This window comes from Apteryx rowi, unplaced genomic scaffold, assembly GCF_003343035.1.
Source record: "Apteryx rowi isolate R43461 unplaced genomic scaffold, aptRow1 scaffold_94, whole genome shotgun sequence".
NCBI lineage: Eukaryota > Metazoa > Chordata > Aves > Apterygiformes > Apterygidae > Apteryx > Apteryx rowi.
Window position 1 is genome coordinate 2,143,329 of NW_020451249.1, and position 19,694 is coordinate 2,163,022.

Sequence of the window (19,694 nt, forward strand, 5' to 3'; positions counted from 1 at the left end):
GGCCTGAAAAATTGCATGGGCAGTCTCCGTTTTGCTTTCTTCTGTTTTCTCTTTTTTTTTTTTTCTTCTGTCTTTTGTTCTGCTGGTAGATAGATGTGAGGGGCTGATAGAGAGCAGGAGCTGATCTCCAACCCAGATAGCCTGTTATATTTATTAACTTCAAACATGGGAGTGCGGGCACACATATGATGAGCGAGGCTCCTGGCAGCTGCGTGTGCATGCAGTTACAGCGCTGGCTCTCCAGATTGGGGAAACTGATAAGCGGGAGATTGATCTCGTGTTGCTGATGTGCCTCTGTGTGTGTTGGGGTTGTTTTGTTTTTTTTTAATATACATATATATATTTTTTCCTAAATTAACTGGAAGTGAACGTTTTTTGCAGTAGTTGCAGGGGCCTGCCTGTGGGTGTTTTTTTTCCTTTTCCCTTTCTATTCTGCTTTCAGCTAGAGGAGATGTGAACCCCGATAGGCGCCGAGGCCCGATCTCCATGCTGATACAGATTGCCAAGTGCGATAAGGGCTACTTATCTCTCCCRACCAGACTGGAGCAGGATTCGCTACAATAACAAACACTGAAAAGAGGGGCAAAAGGGCTCCAACAATTTGTTCCATTGCAAATGTGATTAATGCAAGCGCTTTAATTATCTGACGGGGAGGGGGGGGGCTGCATATATATTTTACCTCTTAGGGTGGTTTTTCCCCCCCTCCTTGCGCACACGCGCTCTGTGAAATGAGCTTCATTTAGAAGATGAGCTCTCCTCAGCGCCTTTTATCAGCTACAGATGTTGCATTAGTTTGAAGGAGGCTGACTTTCTTTTTTGATCGCTATCTCCCATTCTGCTAAGTGTAGCAAATACATTTGGGGGGTGGGGGGTGAAAGCGGAGGAGCCATAGTTTTGTGCGTGGATATTCTTTAATTGCTATTAGATGGTGTCAGATAGCAAGCGCGATCTACACTGTTAAACCGTGCCTCTTCGCGACTGGGGGGTTTTTTTGYTCTTTTTGTTTTGTTTTTGTTTTTCCCCTTTCGCACTTGCTCAGCCTGGGTCTGTGCTGCTCCGCGGCGCTGCCCGGCGGGGGGACGCGGCCGGCCCCGCTCCCTCGGCTTCGCCCGGCGTGTCCCGCGCTGGAAAACCGAAGCGAATTTCTTGTAAAGATTACAGTAGCCAGCCCCGGAGTCTATTTTTAGTGCCGGCGCTGTAACCCCGTGGCTTTTGATCCTCCCGGCACGCCTCCTGCTCGCTCCGCTCCTTCTCTGTTTGCTCCCTATCTGCGCCGGCCCTTTCCTTTCGGGAGCGTGCAGGTGACGAGCTCCCACCGCTTTCCCTCTTCCGGCGTCCCCGGTGCATCTGCCCTTTTCCGTTGCTGCCGGAGCCGGGGCCTGCCAGCCTTCCTGGGCCGCCCCAGTGCCGTGCTGCCACTCCCTGCCTCAGTTTCCCCACCCGTGCGCAGGGGAGAGGTGCCCGGAGAGGGGCACGAGGGCGGCTGTCCGGGGCGGCGCGTTATTCCGGGTGGCTCCGTGGGGCACGGAGCGTCTACTGCCTCGGCTGGAGGGAGGACCTGAGGATACGCGCTGGCAGCGCCTCCCTGCCCAGCTCTGGCTTCGGAAACTGGTATTTTCGGTGACTTGCCGGGCTCCCGCCGCGGCCCCCAGGGACTCGCCGGCAGCCCGGGGACGAGCACCCGGCCCGGTGCCGCAGCATCGCCTGGACTCTCCGGGGCACTCTGCCGGCATCGGATGGGGAACGGTGGCCCGCAGCGGCAGGGTTGGCCACGGCGCTGCTCCAGTGGCAGCCGAGCCGCCRACCTTAAAGCCTGCCAAAAAGAGCCTTTCCTGGCCACGGCGTGCCGGGAGCTCGGCAGAGCCGCGGGAAAGCTCCGCTCCGGGCAGGACGAGGGGCTCGGCGGGCTGGGGTGCAACAGCCGCAGGTGTTGCTGGGCCGAGACTCTCTTTCCCATCCGTTTTCCAGCCGGAAAACGGCAGCGGTGACCCATCCGGCAGCCGTAGGCGGAGCGGCCTGCGGAGCCCGGGAGCCCCGGGGCTGGGAGAGGCGTCGCGGCCGCATGTCGGTGGTGGCAGCAGAAGGGGAGAGCTCACCTCCGGGTCCCTCCGGAGCAATACGCTGGTTTGTGGCAACGGGAGCGCTCCGGGCTGTGTGCTGTGCCATGCCGGGAGCCCGCCTTGGCTGGATGGCTCTCACGGCTGTGCCTGGCCGGAGAGGAAGCACGCTCTTCCTCCTCCTCCTCTCCGTGTTGGGGAATGGGTTTGGCAGCCGCGGGCTCTTCCGCCGGAGCAAGGGCGCACGCGTGCGGGCCGGCCTCGGCCGCGCCGCGCTCGCCGGGAGCAGACGGCAGGTGGAAAAGCGCCGGAGCCGGCGGCGAGCGCCGGAGCCGGCCCCCTTGGCAGCGCTGCGCGGGCCGCGGCAAAACCTGTTCCGCCAAAAGCCCCGGCGTGCGTCGCTCCCGGCGGGTGGCCGCAGGCCAGGCAAGGCGGCGCGCGTGGCCGAGTCGGCGAGGGCGACCGCGGCGGGTTCGGCAGGCGGCCGCCTCCGAGGCCCGTGGGGCAGAGAGGCGCTCGGGTTTGTTTGCTCTGCGTCTGATGCCGCTCTTCCTCCTCCTCCTCCTCCTCCTCCTCCTGCTCCTGCTGGCGGGTCCCTGGCAGCGGTGCAAAGCGGCGACGCCGTTCCCGAGCTGCACTGCGCCGGGAGGCTGCCTCCGGCTGGGATTTAAACCCCTGGCTCGGTGCTCGCACGCTTAGGCAAGGTCTTATTTTCTCCCGTGAGCGACGAGGCCGCCGAGCGAGCTGCCGACTCCCCTTCCGCCCCGTTGCGAGCCGGCCAGCTCGGCGGCCCGGGCTCGGCAGAAAGCAGTAATTTCCCCACGGGGCTTTGCAGCGCCGATTGCGCAAGGAGGCAGCGCCRCGGCGCAGGTGATGCGCGGCTCCGGGAGCGGGGCAGCGCCGTCCCCGTTCCCCCCCCCCGGCACAGTGGGGACCCGCCGGGGAGCCAAATCCTCCGGCAGCACCGGGCGCCCAGCTCCGGCCTCGGCATTCGCTGCCGGTGGGAGACATGGAGCTGCATCCCACAAGGAAGTCGAGCCGGTGCCCACGTGGCTTTGACACCGCCGGCATCCCTGGGCAGAGGGATCCTGGGAAACATGACGCTCCGGAGCAGCTCAAACTGGGAGCRAAGGGGCTGGCAAAGCCTGGGACGGGGACGGTTTGGCCTTGGCGGTGCCGCCGCGTTTGGGGTTAAACAGGCCCTTTTTGGGGGAGGGAGGCGGACGCTTCCAACACGTGCTCCCACTCTGGCGGCAGCCCGCGCTTCCCCAGCGGCAGAGGCTGCGCTGCCGGCCCCACGCCGGGGCACCCGGGCTCGGCCCCCGAAAGCTCTCAGCCGCTTCCGAAACGCGCCGCTTCGGGCAGCAAGGAAACCAAGCGCGGTTTTTCCGCTGCGCTTGCAGGCGGCGCGGCGCTCGAACACGCCGGTGGCTCCCGGCCTCGCCGAGAAAACGGCGCGAAGGAAGTGAACAGCCCGGCTGGCGAGCCGTAGCCKCTTGGGGAGAAAAGGCAGAAGCAGCGAGACCTTGTGGTTTCTCAAGATTTCCTCATTAAAAACAAAAAAGGAGAAGGTGGAAAGGCGCAGTCGGAGAAGGCGCCCGCTCGCCGYGGCCCGGGAGCGGTGTTCCCCGCGGCGCCGGAGCCGGCGGCACCGCACCAGCCCTCCACCGAGCCCGGCTCGGCTCCGGGAGTCCCGCGCTTCCGCCGATGACCTCATTTTTCCTATGCAGGGTGAAAAAAGGGAGGTTTCAGCCCTCCTCTTCGCGAGAAGAGTGTGAATGAAACCCGTGGGCCCACGTCTCTCTTTTTTTCTTTTTTTTTTTTTTTTTCCTTTTTCTTTTTTTTTTGCGGCCTGTCCCGTGACCGTTTTTTGCTGCCTGACTCAGGAGTTTTGAACGCTTCGGCTTGGCAGAGCCGATGTCCTGCTTCGGATTTTATCAGGAAAGTTCAAGTGTTTCGGGGGTAATAAAGTTCCCTCTTCCGATTGCCGCGGCGGTAAAGGCTCCTCATTGTTCCTGTAGCAACATGTTTTTTTGGAAGGGACGAAATGCCGACAGGAATGCAACCGCTGACCTTGGGCTGCAGTAGGGTTAAGGAGTGTGTGCGTATGAGTCACTGCCGATAAGAGCCTTCCACGGCTTTTTTTCCTCCAAAATAATTCTTTATCTCCTCTTTCTCACATCAACATATTTTCTTGACATCTCCCATTCAAGAGCGCGTGGAGGAAAGGCGCTTCTCTAATTTAGTAATCTGATGAAATGGATATATATATGGGGGGGGGGGGCATCGCCTGCAGCGGTGCCCCCCGGTCCCGCGCCCGCGGCTCTTCCCGGGGCTCGGGATGGACTTAACCTGGCGGCCGTCGCCTCCTCTCGCCCCGCCGCCTTCCCCTTCCCTTGGCTTTCCAGAGGGGAAGTTCAGGCGCGCGCGCGCGCTCGCTTGCTTCTCCGTCTCCCAGCCGAGGCCTCTCGCGCTCGTCGCGGCTCCGATGATAATGCGGAAAGTTGAACTGGCCCCATTACTGCGCCGCGATGGTGGCCGCGATAAGGCGCCGATAATGGCAGCGATAGCGGCGGCTCGGTAGCCAATGGCTCTGCCGCTCCTCCCATTAACATTCCCCACCACGGATCGGCTCGGAGCTGCCTATCTGCTCTCCGTTTCCACTCCTCCGCTAGATAAGAATGGAAATACTGACTTCATAGCTCACTGATTAAAGTGTCTGGATTTCTTGATAATACACAGATAAATTATGTTTTTCAAAAGGAAGGTAGGGAAGGGAGTGCGAGGGGAGGGAAAAACCTCCAGTCTTTCTTTTTTTTCTTTTTTTTTCCCCCCTCCCTTTCCCTCCTTCTTGCAGTGCCCTGTGTTTTTTCCGCTGCGAAATGTCCTTCCCCGGCGCTGACCCGCACGCGGGGCCGGGAACGGCTGGGTGCGGGGCCAAACGCCCGGTGCGGGGCCACATGCCGAGTCACCGGCCGATCCGCCCGGCTCCGCCGTCCCGCCGCAGGAGCCGGCTGCCAGCTAGCCGGGACTTTTGCACCCGGCGATGCAAAGAGTTTTCCTGGTGGCAATCGCTGCAGCTGGCCCCGAGGATGCTCCGCAGCCTGGAAGAGGCATCGGGCGCCTCCGTCGCGCCGTGCCGGCCCGGAGGCGAGCTGAGCCGCGGGGCCGTCGGGAGCCGTTTGCCGCAGGCCTCTTGCTGCTCCATGTCTCCTGGTCCATGCAAATGGAAGTGGGTCCATCACGCCGGCCACTTCCCAGGGAACCTCGCAAAAGGCAGGATGGAAACTGGAGCGTGTTTCCTGCTCTCCTGCAAGGCTCCCAATTAAAGGCAGAGCTCCCCGGATCGGCCGGAGCATCTGCTCCGGGTTTGAGGATGCCCAGGCGAGGCCATCGGAGCGGCCGGTTCGCCCCCGAGGCGTGCTGTCACGTGCTGCGCAGAGCTGGCACCTCCTGAAAATCAGATTTCCAGCATGTGTTTTTTTTCCCTTTTCCTTAATTTTATTTTAATTTAGGTTGCTAAATTATTCCTGGTGGAGGAAATGGGACTTCCAGACTTTTAGGTTCCTTGCTCTGGAAAAGGTATTGACCGCAAAAATCTAAGTTTGTTTCATCTAAATATAAAACTAAAGAGCAAACAGTATAAAGTTCATTTTTTAATGTGTTGCCCCATTCCAGTTGGGCTGTTCTCTTTATTTTTTTTAAAGGAACTGTGATAAAAAGCAGCGATAAAGCCAGGACTGTTTTGTGTAGGAGTCGGTATCTGTGTTATCTATCTCCCTTTTTCACTCTCCGAGCAGCTCTGTTGTTTTTTACTCTTATCTCGCTCCACCAAAAAAAAAAAAAAAAGAAGAAGAAGAAAGAAAGAAAAAAAAGAAAAGCCCAGGCGTGCGCGTGCATTTGCACAGCCCCAAACTTGGCRTCCGCGGAGCCGGGGCAGAAAGTGCGGCCGCTGGTTTGGGAGTTGGGGAAAGGTGGTGGCTGTGGGACGCCCCGTCCCCTCCGCTCGCCTCCTCCTCTCATCGCTGTAATGAAGTGTGCCCGGCGGAGAGGCGCGTCGCGGCCAGGGCCCCGGYGTCCCCATCCCGCGGGAAGCGGCAGCAGCGGTTGTCCCTGTCCCTGCGCCGCCGCCGCYGTCCTCAGCCGGTGGCACCGCGGAGCCAAGCGCTCCGGATGGGGCTGGCATCCTCCCTGCTCTCCTCCGTGGGAGCGGGGCCGCGGGGGCTCCGCGGGGCGGTGGCCGCCGGTGGCACCGGCAGGGACGGCTCCGGCCGGGTATCTCCAGGGTAATTTGTCGCTAGATTAGCAGGAGCGTGACCTCTGGCCCCGCCGTCACCCGGCATCGACGGGCCGTGCCGGCGGCCRAGCATCCCGCCGCCCGGGTAGTGTTTCAGCGCCGCGGCTTCCCGGCGTTTTGGAGTGCCGCCCGTGCACGGGGAAGCCTGGAGGGGCTGCAACACCGGGCACTGCTGTCCCTCCGGCAGCGGGGATGCATCTGGCACGATGCCACCAGGCGGGCACGCGATTCCGGAGCTGGGTCCGGTCCCTTGCCGGGGGCCGAGCCTCCGTCCGCTGCGCCGGGAAGGGGCTCGCTGCACGCCCGCCGGCGAGGACCCGTTTAGGTCCCCTAGTGGAACGGTCTTTCTTGCATTTTGGAGAAAAAGTGATGGAATCGAGGAGTTTGCAGCCCGGAAGCTGCCAGCACCGAGGCCCCGGRACGGGCTCTTTCGGCGCTTTCCCGAGCCCCTTTCCGCAAAGCGCTCCGCGATGCTCCGCTGCCGCTAGCAAAACCCCCCCGGGGCCGGCGGCGAGGAACCGAGGCGTCGCCGAGAGCCGCCGGCAGCAGCTCGCTCCCTGCAGGTTCCGCTGCCTCGGTTTCCCCCGCGGGCGGCGGGCAGCGGTCTGCCCCTCTTTGCCGCTCCGGTCTCCCCGCCGGCTGCCGGCACCTCTATCAGCCGGAAAGGCAGGATTGCATTAAAAGCGGCCTCCCCTCTCGGCGAAGCAATCTGTTCCTCCCCATCTGATGTGTCGCGGGGCCGGGGATAGCTCTATTAGAATCTCTCCTCTCTTAAAATCTATCAGCGCTTTATCGGCCCCATCTGAAACGTAAAGTCACTTCATTGTCATTGTTCCTGTATTTTCTTTCTCATTATTTCCCCGCGCCCCCCCCTCGGCCCGCTCCCTCCTCCCCGCGGCGGCTGCTTGATATGATGCGGCCTCTCTCGCTATTAGTATTAGTAATCGCGTCCCCTGAAGTGAAACAATCTCCTGTAATCTATCAGTGGTTTATCGGGCCTATCTGAGAGCCGAGAATGGCTGGGCCCGGCGATGGCGCCATGCTCGGGCGCTGATAAAGTTACAGAGTTCAGCCGGTGATGAATGTTAAGTAACTACACCCCGCGCAGATAGGATACGGACTTGGCAGGGGGAGCAGCTCCGGCTGAAACCAATCTCTCCGCTATCAGCAGGGCTGGTTTTTCTCAGGCTCTGCCTCTCCTTGTCTTTTCTTCTCCGCRGCGCTGGGGTCGCCGCTGCCCCGTTTCGGGGAGCATCCCCGCGCGCGCGCGCGCGTCCCCCGCGCTCCTCGGCGCCCCGCGGACAGGAGGCAGCTCTTCCCGCCGGCGGGTTTTTTTTTTTTTTTGTGCCCCCGCCTCGTTCGGAGAGAGGGCACCGCCGGAGAGCGGCGGGAACGGCCGGGGCGGGTTTTTATCTCGGCGCGATGCGGCGGGGCCCCTCGGCGGAGATAGGCACCGCTCGAGCTCCGGGCTGGGCCCRGCCCCGGCGTTATCGGCCCCTCGCACTGGGCTGATATTAAAAACGCCGATAGCGGGGGCAGCCCGGCGCCCGGGATGCTGCTCCGGAGCTGCAGCCGGGCTGATAGGAGGGAGGTTTGCCATGGGCRCCCGAATGCCCGGCTGCCCCCCACAGCGCCGTCCTCTCCGGCCCCGGGGCTGCCGGGTGCATCCCGGTGCCCGGAGCAGCCGTCTCCCGCAGCCGCTCTTTAACGGGATCGCAGCCTTTGCCGCCCGGTTGCCCTGCTCTCGCTGCAGGCGCCCATCACCTGGGACTGGGCAGGGGCTGCTGTTGCCCCGCGGCGCCGCCGATGCCCCTTCGGAGCAGGGGAGCGGTGCCGGGTGTCCGGTCTGAGCCCTTTCCGCCCCCCCCGGCACGATCGCAGCTTGCCCCCCTTTTTGCAGCGCGACCCTCGGACCGTTCCCCGGCCCCGCGTCGGGCACGTGGACCGATGCCCTCCTGCAGATGCCACCCCGCCGGTTCGATGCTGTGGTGTTTTTGGGGACCCYCCTAGTGTCCTGTCCCCCCCCCACCTCAAATCCTCTGCGAAATTGCAGCAGCCGCGGTGGCACAAGTGCCGCGCGGCCCAGATGGGAGAGATCAGCCAAGCGGAGGAAAAAATAGCCCGCTGGATAAGGTGACCTTTGGGGAACCCGTGCCGTGCCGTCGGTTCCCTGCCGCCGAAGCCTCGTTTGCCCCCGGCCGCGCCGCTCGGCATCCGTGTTCCTGGGCTGCCCGGAGGCGCCGCGGGGTTAGGGGCATCCGAGGCCGCCCGGAGCATCGRCACTCCTCGGAGAGAAACCCTAATAACTACCACGGCAGGAGGAAAGGCCGGGTGAGAAACGTAGGCCGGTATCCCATCAGATACCGTCGGTTTTGGATTATCCCGCAGCCCAGCCTGCTCCCGCTCTGCCCCGGGCGGTAATTGCTGCAGGCAGGCAAAGCCCAACCCTGCTACGAGACCCTGGAGAAGTCACCGGGGCAGACCGGACCCGGCCGAATGGACGCAGCAGCGATGAGGCTCCGGAGACGCAGCTTCCCTAAGGAAGCGGAGCCGGCGCAGGGCGAGGTGCAAGAGGAGGAGCGCGGTGCCGGAGCAGTGCCGGAGCCTGGGCCGCGGCCCCGCATGCCGGGGKATCGACGAGCATCATCACGGCGTGTTCTAGGCCAGCAGTGCCGGTTCGCGCTCCCACGGACTTGGTGGGAAGCCTCGGCCGGCTCACTTGCCTTTTCTTTTTTTTTTTTTGATTTGAAGATGAATTCAGGGTCAGCGTCGGGATAAGGAGGAGCTTGAAGGACGCAGCAGGGAGGAAGAAAAGAGCCGTTATCGGCTCGCCATCGGGCTCGCTGCCACACCGCCGTGCTGTGCCATGCTGGACACTTGCGCACCGCGGYGGCCGCACATCGGCGTCGGGTGCGAGATCCCGGGAGCCCTCTCCAACCGGGGGCTCTGGGGAATGCGCTAAAACATGAGGTTTCAGGTGGTTTTAGTGCCACTTGGGCACCTGGGGGCATGCCGGGTCGGAGGTGGCGCAGGGGGCTATCTCGCCTTGCATCCCCGGCTCCGGCGGCGCGGGGCCGGCCGGCCTTTGGGGAGGAGGCGTTCAGTCCGGCGGCCGCGGATACCCTTTTAAACACGAGTTTCTGGCCCAATAAAACCCAGAAGGCGAATGCAGATTGCCCCCAGACGGCACGCGTTATTTCCCTTTCGTGCCGCCGAATTACTAGGCGGAGGGGTGGCGTGGGACGCGGGAGCGCTGCCCCGCGGCGTYGGGTTCCCGCAGCTGCCTCCGCGCGGGGGGACCGGCCGCCGCGGCCCCGCGCGGGCTCCTCCTCCCGCTCGCAAAGCCGGTGGGAAAGTCTGGATCTGTTGCTATTTTCTATCTGTTATCGAGGCCTCTTATCGCTTTGCTCTTGTCTGCGTGCCTGCTTTCGGATAGTCCAGGGTCTCTCTCTCTCTCTCTCAGCAGCCTGGAAAAATCCCCCCCCTCCTTTTTTTTTCCTCTTATTTAATTAACCAAACATGTGCAAGGAATCAAGTTGGTCCTAGGCTGGAAGAACCTTAATTTGAGTGAAATGCTCCAATCTCAGCACCTGGGTAACGAGGTCCCTAATGCGGCTGCCACCGCCGTGCCGGAGGTTTGGGGCTGTCCCAGTGGAGCCGGTGCCGCTCACAGGGTGCTGCCGTCTTTTCCCTCTCCGCGGGGCACCGGGGCTCGGGATGGTAAAGCGGGAGCTGCACGCGGAGCCGGGCGCGGGGTGCAGCTTCGGCAGCCGGCCGCCTCCGCTCCTCGCATCCGCTCTTTTGCTGGGAGCGTGACCCGCTCTCCCGACGCCCTCCCGCCCCGCTCGGCCCCTCGTTTGCCGAGCTGCCGGTAACGAGGTGGTCATTAGGCGCGTGGGGAGAGCGATGGGCTAAACGCGAACCTGTCACCCTCCTTGGTGCAAGCGTTCGGAGGACTCACCGGGGGACCATCTCCTGTCCCGAGCCTGAGCAAGGAGGATCAACAGCCCATGCGATATATATAACGATGTATATATATAATATATATATATATACACACACATATATTTTTATGTACATATTTATATACCTATATTTATATATATTTATATATATATATATATATAAATAACCTCAAACCCCTTGCTGCAGGTGCTGAAAGTGCAACTTTCCATGCACCAGGAAAGGTTGGGCTTCTCCAGACGCCTGCCCTGCCTGGGCTGGGGGAGCAGGAGCAAAACCGTCCCGGCAGCCGGCAYGCCAGGGTGTCCCCGCAGCAGGCTCCGGGCAGGCGTCTGCGGCGGGCGTGTGGGGAAAGGCTGGAAGCTGGTGGAAAAGCGGTTGGATTTCACCCAGCGGGGCCACCAGGGCGCTGGCAAGTTGCTCCTTTCACGAGGACGATGGTCTCGGTAGCGATGGTTCTCCTGAGCCTGCGGGCAGCCCCGGTGCTGCCGGTGCCTGCTGTGCCATGGAGCTGGGAAGCGGATGGCGACCTGCTCCCAGGGGAGGCAGAAGGAGGTCACGGAGGAGGCGCGATAGGGCCACGCTATGGGAGATGGCGATGGGACTCCGGCCACCGCACCGCGTTGCTCCCGGCACAGCGTTTGTCCTGGTCGGTGGCGGCTCCGAGGCGCGGGACGGCGTTTTGGGATAGGCGCAGGTGGAGGTGCGGGATCGGGCTCAGGAGGAGCCCCGCGATCCCGCAGGAGAAGGGGTGGGAGATGCCGGAGCCGAGCCAAGGTCCTGGCCTTTCCCTGCTCCGTCCCCGGAGAACGCAGCTCTCGGGCCCGGGAGCCGGCGTCCCCGCTCCCGTCTGGGGCCAGCCGGCGCACGGCTACCTTGCGCACATCGTCTCAGATTAGTGTAAGTTTTTACAATCACTAGAATTTAAAAAAAGAAATCCTTCCTTGTTATCAAAAAAAAAAAARAGAGAGAGAGGGAGAAGGAAGGCGGGAGGGAGGGAGAAGAGTTAATCGTCTAAGCGGAGTATCTTGGAACGGAGCATTTTTTGGCTCTTCCCCTCTCTGTAAAGCCAGCCTCAGTAATTCAGTTTTAAAGCATGAAAAAAGGGAGTTGATGAAATTCCACTATCAGCACTGAACCAATATGCAAAATATCTCGCCGAAAATCAAATAGCTATTATGTTTTCATTTCCATTTCAGCGTATTTGCTTAATGAAGAATAGACAGATCAGGCAAGCTGAGGGAGGCTGTGTGAGGTGATAACTGTGCAAGGCTTCCAGCAATCCCGGAGAAATGACGCTCCGCTCCCTGCTCCGGCTCTCTCTCCCTCTCTCTCTCTTTTTTTTTTTCCCCTTTTTTTTTTTTTCCTAACTATCCGGTAGTTCGTTTAACCCGCGCAGCTGGGAGCGTGGCGGCTGCCGGTGCTCCCCGGCCTGGGAACGTCCCTGCAGGGACGGGGCCGGTGGGACGGGGATGCCGGGATGGGGCCGGCRCACATCTCCCCGCCGTCCCGCTCYCAGGAGGGCGGCGAGAGCCGGGGAGGAGGCGAGAGCCGGGTTAACTTTATCGGGAGCCCGAGARCCGTGAAGGCGTGAAGGAAAAAAATTAGCCTAACAATGTTTCATTTACAGCGAGGGAAACGATTTGTTAGCCGGCGATTGTTTCTGAATATTATCAGAGCCTTTTTAATTGTGCTGGAACTGAAATTAGCAGAATTAGAATAAATTGCCTTCCCTTCTCCCGCAGCCTCTTTATTCACGCTCATTGTTGTTGCTTTGTATAGATTATGGGGCCTTTGTTCTGCCGGTGTAAATATTACACGCCTGGAGTCACGGCGGGCGGGCGAGCGGGCGGGCGAGCGGCGGAGGGCTGCGGCACGACGGCCCCATTTCGGCGGCCCGGGATGGAGGCGAGGGGGCGACGGCGCCTCTGCGCGCGCGGGGAGCTGAGCATCCCCGTGCACAGCGGCGTGGCGCTAAGAGCCGGCTGCATGCATATATATATATATATATATATATATATATACATATACATATATATGTATATATATATACACACACACACATATATATGTATTTTTTTTATAAGGTTTCATGGTCTGCTCCTCGAGGGGATGCTGCGTCGCCATGGAGATGGTGGCGCCGGGGCGTTTCGGGGAGCGTGCCGCRGGGCCGGCCGGTGGCAGGGTTTGCCGTCCCCCCAACCGCAGCACCCGCCGCGCGACCCGCGACGGGCGCGGGAAAGCGCCGYGCGCGGATTCGCGCCCTAAAACCCTTCCCTCGATGGCGCCAAAAAGCAGGGCCGCCGCGCGAGTTCGTAAAATCAGCCGTAAAACCCGCGTTCGCGCCCCGAAACGCTTCCCTTGGTGGCGCACAAACCGGGCCCCCGTGCAAGCCTGTAACCGCGGCAGTGAAACCGCCCCGGCGCGGAGCCGCAGCTCGGGGCTGGCCGGAAGGGCAGAAGGGCTCCGGGTGTTTGCTCGCCGTGCGGGTTTCCCCGCTTGGGAATAACCTGGGCTGCGCGGCCGCGGGGCGCGAGGGCAGGACGGGCTCTGCGGCGAGGGGCGCCGGGACGAGCCGGGGGGTCGACGCCGTCCGCGGGAAGCGGGGCGAACCTCCTGCTTTCGGCCGGCGGTTTGGGGTGGTTTCCCGTGGAGAAGGAAGGGCAGGGGGTGTCCGGAGAGGGGAGATGCCAGGAGGGCTTCTGCATTCCCGGGAGCCCTCAGGGCGGCTGCTAAAGCGAACCGGCTGGGGGATGATGCTTCCCGGCAGAGCCGTGCCGGGAGACCCCCTCCCCAATAACCGCCCTGCGCACCCTTGTGTCTCGGCAGGTTCCTTGGGAGAGATGGAGGACGGCGAGGAYGCCGCGGCGGGGGACACGAGCCCCTCGGCGAGGGAGGGCAACGCCTCGGACCACGAGGGCTCTTCCGAGCGCGACGCCCCGAGCCCCGAAGGCGAACCTCGCCGCGACCTGCCCGGTGAGCGAGCGCCCTGGGCGCCCGCGGCCACTCCGTCCCCCCACTCCGGGGCCGGCRTGCAAACAGCCGGGGAGCGAGGGTGCTCCGGGAGCAACCTCGGCGGCTCCGGCTGGCGTTCCCGACCCTTCCCTGGTGCAGAGCCCCCCGGTCGGGCTCCCCGGCTTGCAGCGAGGCGGTTTGGGGCAGCCGGGAGCAATCTCGGCTTGCACGGGCGCAGGCGCGTGCCGGGGGGGGGGGGGGGGGGGTGCTGCAAGCCGGGGCCGCTGGAAACCGGAGGCGAGTTGCTCGCTGGCGACGGCTGCTAATGAGCATCACGGACACGTATCCGTTTCGGCTCCTTTCGCCCGCCCCGGCGCGGGTCCCGGCGAGCCCGGCTGCGGGGCACCGTGCACAGCCGGCCGGGTTGCCGTCTGCCTGCCGCCACCACCGCCACCGGCCGCGCGCCCCACCCCGGGGTGGCTGCGTTTCAGCGCCGGGCCGAGGCAGTTCCTAGCTATCCTGCCGGTTCCTTCCTGTGGAGGTGGGGGCAAATCCTAAKCGGTTAATGTTTGCAGCGCCCTTTGAGATAACCGGCGGCGGGGCAAGGCTGCGCGCCGCTAATGGAGCCGCTCGGTCCCCAGCAGGCGAGAGGTGGCTCCGGGGAAGCGCTGGCTTCCTTCCTCCGCCGGCAGCCCTCCTCACCGGGCACCGACCGCTGGGGGCCCCCGAAGCCGGAGGCTTCCCGCGCGCTCCCGGCGGCCGCTGCGCCGGGAAGGGGGACCCCGGCTGCAGGGAAGCCCCGAGCTCCCCGGGAAGAGGCGGCCCCGGAGTAGCCCGCCGGGCAGCCCTGCTCCCGCGCGGAGGAAGCGGGTGGCTCCTATCTGATCTGGGTGCAGGGCTGGGGGCGAGGGAGCTGGGAGCCCAGGCGGAGAGCTGCACCTGGCACTAGCCTGTTTTGATAAAGAGGTGATAGCAGAGATAACGCCAAGCAGCAATAACGGCCACTAAAGCTTTCAGCGCGATGGATAAAAATCAATATGCCAGGCACTTTGATTTATAGCCAAAAATAATAGGACTTTTATACCCGGTGATTGATTTATTTGATGTTAATCATTCCGCTTATCACCTGTATTAATAATCTCCAATGCCGGTGACGTCACCCCTGGGTGTTCTCTACGGCGCCTATCGATTGGGCTCTGCTCCGGTTATCCGCCCTGGACGCAAAGGCAAACATGTACTTTGGGCGCTAATCTTCCGCACTGTCATATGCAGATAGGCCTTATCTGCTGCATCTTTAACAGCAGCTAATGGAGAAAATAATTGTTATCAAGTTGCTATGAATACGCCACAAATGGAGCCGTGACGGGAGCGGGGCCGCGCCGGGCGCCTCGACGCGGGGCCCTGGGTGGGAAGGCAGAGGCRGGCCGGCCGCGGGAGCCGGGGGCGCCGGGGACCCTCGCGCGCGGGGACGAGTCCCTCGCCCGGGTTTGGGCTCCGAGGTTCGGCCCCGCGAGCGCGTCTCGGCAGGGCGTATCGCCTTGCCGGTGGTCCCCGGCTCCGGCGGGACGCTGTCTCCGAAGCTCCCCGAGCATGACCTTGTGTCTTCCCGTTCTTGCTGCAGAGGCAGAGGCTAAGGACCCCCTGGAAAGTCCGAGGGAGCCAGAGAAGCAGGATCCCGGAGAAAAGCCTCCGGAGCCGAGCTCCTGGAGCGGGCCAGGTGAGTGCCCTGCGCTCCCCGACGCGCCTCCGCTCGCCTGCTCCGGCCCCGGCAGCCGGGCTGGGGTGTCCCGAGCCGAGCGCGGCCCGGGCCGGCCCCAGAGGCTGCCGAGGACTTTTCCGCCTGGTTTTTCCCGACGGCTCTGCCCGCTCCTCGGCCCCGGGTGTCCAGGCAGGTTCGGGTGCCCAAGGGGCGGCTCCTTTGCCAGCTGCTCCCTTTGGAGAAGGGTCTGCAACCTTGGGGCACGTCGGCTCGCGGGGGTCGTGTCRGCACAGGGAGGCCATCGGAGCAAAGGCAGGTCAATCCCGCCCCGGCGATGGTTTTCCCTGGCCGGCAGAGCCCGGCCGCGGCGAGGGAGGATTCGCGGCCGCTGGCCTGCGTTTCCACGCGCTCGCGAGGGCACTTTGATAACATCCGGGCGACCACAAGAAGAAAGCTAGAGCGGTTTCGCGATGGTTATCAAAACCCCAAGTAGCGAATGCAGCCGTCTATCAGCGTCTCGTCGCCTCCGCGCCGGGTCCGCGAGGAGCTGCCAAGCCCCGGCGGGGCCGGAGCGCGGYGCGGAGCGGGATGGATGGATGGAGGCAGCACCCCTGGGCAACGGCTCGCGTTTTGAGCTCCAACTGTCACCGCCCGGCGGCCGAGGATGCCCCATGCCGGGGTGTGTTTTCCCAGCGGCCCCGCGGAGCAGCGCGTTTCCTCCCTCCGCACATGACGGGAAGGGGTGACCTCGGTGCCGGATAGCCGTCRGCCTCCGCCGGCGATGGATGGCGGGGAGGCGGCGCGGGGGTTGCGGCGTATCCCGGCTCCGTGCCCGCCGGGGCTCCGGCGCCGCGGAGCCTTGGGAAGGGCCGGCTGCCAGAGCACGTGCGCCTCCCGCCAGCTGCCGAGATCCCCAGCGCCGGAGCAGGGAGGCGACGCCACGATCCGGCTCCCGCGRCGGTGCCTGCCGGAGAGGAAGGGCCGCTCCGGGGCAGAGCCCGAGGCCGCTTGCCGAGGGGAAGCGCGCGCTGGCCCCCGCTGATATCCCCGGCCCTTCCGGGATGCCGCGGCAGGAAGGAGCTGCGGGGCCGCCGCTATCGCCTCTTTATCTGCTCCCCGGCCCCCGCGGCTGCCGGGCTCCCCGCGGCGCCTCGTCCCGCGCCTTGCCGCCGATCCCGGTCGTCCCMCCGGAGGAAACCTCCCCCTCGGCCGAAACAAGCCCCGAAGCCGCGCGCGAGCCGAGATCGCTGCCCCGAAACGGGCCGCGCGCCCCCCGGGCCGGGCTGGCGACGGCCCCGGCGAGGGCGAAAGTTGCCGCTCTCGCCCTGCCTCCCCTTCCCCCTGCCTTCGCCGGAGCTGGTTATTTGCATTCTTTATGTAAAAGAGATTTTATTATCGCCTTCTCCCAGCCCATCTCTATTCTGGTAATTGGAGTGGTATTAATTTCTGTGTGGCTGGGAGTTGCTGGCGGTCCGGCGATGCTGCAGCGATAGGGTGTTCCTCTCGCGCTAACCGCCGCGATAGCCCGTCTATCAGGCGCTCTGCAGGCTCTGCACTTATCAGGGATGGAACTGGCAAAAAGGGAAACTCTGAGCAGCCTGAATTTTCTTTTTATCTGGCAGGATCCGCCGTATGTCAGCAATGGCAGCCGCGGAGATGCGGCAGCGCGGGGGGGTGGGGGGAGCGAGGAGGCGGCGCGGCCGCTGCTCCCCGGCGCCTTTGTCTGCGCCTCGCCGGGTCTCGCCGCTCCTCGGCCCCCCCCGGCCGCGGGGCTGCAGAGACGCTGACCTCCGCGCCGGTGCGATGAGTTTCGCTCGTGCTCAGCCAGCGCGCCGCTGCGGTCGGGCGCGTGGCCTTCGGGCTTTTCCAAGGGGGCTCGCGAATCCGCGCTGGCCCGTCGGCGTAGGGCCTACRGAAACGGCCCCGCTCCTGCGCGGGGTGGGAGCGCCGCAGCCCCCGGCCCCGCTCGCTCTCCCCGCCGCCCCGGGGCTGCAGCGAGTGCCGGGACCCCGCGGCGGGTCTCCCCGCGCCGCCGCCGCCGCGCGCCAGCTGGGCCATGCAAAGCGAGCGCGGAAGGCAAGGGAGCAGGAGTCTTTTTTATCTTTGAAATGACCTTGTTCGCCGGAGGGGGCTGGCTGCTTGAAATTCTGATATGCAAATAGCTGATAGCTATAATCTATAATCCTCAACTTGGGAGCGTTTGCAGATGTACTGTGCCGTTTCGTTTGCCTCCCRTTCCGTCGGCTGGCTCTCCAGCCCATCGGGGCTGGCCAGCGAGCCAGGGAAAGGGCCGGAGCCGGACGTGCCGCCGGGGAGGGGGTGGCCGGGGGGCTGCTCTGCCCTCGGAGCTTTGGGTCGCTCCATCCCGGTGCCGGCCTCTCTCGGCTTTCGGGAGGGATCCCGCTGTGCCRAAGGCGGTGCACGTGCCCGAGGGTGCATTCGGGGCCGGGTGTTGCACCCACTCGGAGAGGGGACTTCATGTCTTCCCAATTCCTCAAGCCCGTTGACTCGGACCCTGTGCAGAGCCGCGGCGGAGGYGAAGGCGGCTCCCGAGCCAGGCTGTCCGATGGCTCCCTCTCCCCGTCCTTGCAGGAGAGACGGACAGGCTCGGAGTGCCATGCAGCGGCTCCTTGCAAACMACTGCGGGTCTCGCTATCTGCTCTCCTTCGCCCCATGTTCCCATCTTTCCCGCTTGTTTGTTTGCTTCGGAGTTGGGCCGGCAGTGGAGACTTTCAGGAGCATCGGCAGGGCTCCGGCCGGGCGTCACTCTGCTGCCAGCGCCGCTGCCCGGCTCCTCGCCGGCTCGGGTGGCGTTTGGGGACCCCGCTTYGCTCTCCCAACGGCAGGCAGCCAGCCCGGCGGGATTCGTGGCCGCCGGACGGGCGCGGAGGGACGCGGRCGCCCCGTGAGCACGAGGCTGCTCAACCGCGTTACCGCACGTTAGCGAACCCGCGTGCGGCGCTGCCCTGGCGGATGCAAATCCCTGGGAAACGGGGCCCGCCGGCTCCATCTGCGGGGCGATTCCCTTTCCGCAAGGGAGAAGTGTGGGGGGGGGGGAGGCGAAGCTTTCCGCACCGGGAACCCGCTGCCTCCGCGCAGCCCCCCGGGGCGGCGGGGGGCCGTTCCCGCTCCCCGGCACGCCGCCCCCGCGCTGCCACGCTGCCTCGGCCTCCGCCGCCCGATAGCGATCAGCCGCCACACCAAAGCGGGCTTATCGCCTGCCCACATCCCTCCCCGCCAGGAGGAGGGAGCCCMCGGCGCCGCGGCTGCCTAACCCATCTCCCAGGTAGGTCTCGCCCGGGCGAGGCGCCCCGCGGGCAGAGCCGGCCGGGCTGCGGCGCCGCGCGGGTGATTTAGCCGCTCGCCGGGGCGCAGAGCCGGCGTTTCGGCGTTGCAAGGAGCTTTCCGCCTCGCTCTGCGCCCGCGCCCCCCGTGCCGCGCTGCGCCCGAGCGGGAGACGCTCCTAGCGGCATCCCCGCATCCTCGCRAAGGGATGCGCCAGCCTTGCCCAGGGCCGAGCCGCGCGTCCCGCCGCCCGTGCCCCCAGCCCGCTCTCTGGAAACCCAGCGGTCGCCGGACGCTCCAGCCGCAGCTCTCGCCGGGGCTGCTCAGCCCAGTTTTGCTTTATCGGCTATTTATTCCGGGGAGAGCGGGGGTCCTGGCTCTCGGCTCCGAGGGCTTTGCTCTGCCCCGGCACGGCACGGTGCCGGTCCCCAGCCTCGCTGCAAACCCTCCGTGCAGCGCGCAGGGCAGGGTCGGGGCGCGAGCATCCCCACGGGTGCACGTGTCAAGCCGGCGGGGTCTGGGGTCGGGGTCCCCGGGGGTAACCGGAGCGATGCAGGCTCCATCCCGGCATCGCACCAGCCGTGGAAAACACCCTCCGCGTGCCGGGGAGGGCTCCCGCGACGCCGCAGGGGCCGGGAGGCCGCCCGGCCGCGCCGCGCCGCGCCACGCCACGCCGAGGGTGGGGAACTTTTCTTTTTTTTGCACGTCTAAATGAAAAGTGCAAACTTTTTCCCTTTCCTCCCCGCCTCCCCCTTCCCGTTCGCCTCCCTCTCTTGTTCGGTTGTGTTTATCTGCACTGTGACTCCTGTCTGAATAATCTCTCGCAGCCTGGAGTTTGTGTGCAAACCTCAAGGTTTATTATCGGGGCGAGCAGGGCATGGTGAGGAGGGACAGCGCGTTCTGACGGACAGGCCTGCGCGAGATCTCCCCGATTGCGCCGGGCCTTGTGTGCGCGCCCGGCTGCCTCGCGCTGTTATTTTCCCCTTTTCCCTCCGCTTTGGTATGTGTGGGTGGGAAAAATTATTCCAGCTATTTCTCTTTATCACTCGGAGCCAAGCTGAGCCGCAGATAGATGTATTTGCTTTAGATTGCCAGGCTTTTGGGTGAAGGGAGCGGGCGAGGGGCCGGGGTTTGGGGCAGCAGCCCCCGAATTGAGGGGTCCCTGCGGGCCCTGGCCCCCCCGTCCTGCGCCGCAGCTTGGGGCGAGCGCGCTGCACGCCAAAGCTCGGTGCCCGCACCGAAAGCGGCAGCCAGGCTGGGGACAGCCCCAGCAGGGCCGGTGACCCCCCGTCCCGGGCTGGGGGCACCAAAGGGGACCCCGGCCCTGCTGGAGCTGCCCAGCGCCCCGGCAGGCAGGTCCCAGGCCTCGGTTTGGGGACACTGCCAGGGTGGAGGGATGCTGGGGCCATTTTGGGGACACTGCCAGGGTGGAGGGATG

The 19,694-nt window shown here is 64.1% G+C and overlaps 1 protein-coding gene across 1 annotated transcript in view; it reads left to right on the forward strand.

The window, feature by feature from the left end:
* Nucleotides 1-1,222: 1,222 nt before the first annotated feature.
* The window catches only part of ZFPM1 (zinc finger protein, FOG family member 1), a gene marked incomplete at its 5' end in the record, with an annotated part of 36,792 nt that continues 18,320 nt past the window's right edge, over nucleotides 1,223-19,694 (forward strand). Inside the window, 3 exons of the mRNA XM_026092041.1 lie at nucleotides 1,223-1,301; nucleotides 13,147-13,293; nucleotides 14,894-14,989. Of these exons, the coding sequence (XP_025947826.1) occupies nucleotides 1,223-1,301; nucleotides 13,147-13,293; nucleotides 14,894-14,989 (322 nt within the window). The remainder of the gene's footprint in view (nucleotides 1,302-13,146; nucleotides 13,294-14,893; nucleotides 14,990-19,694) is intronic.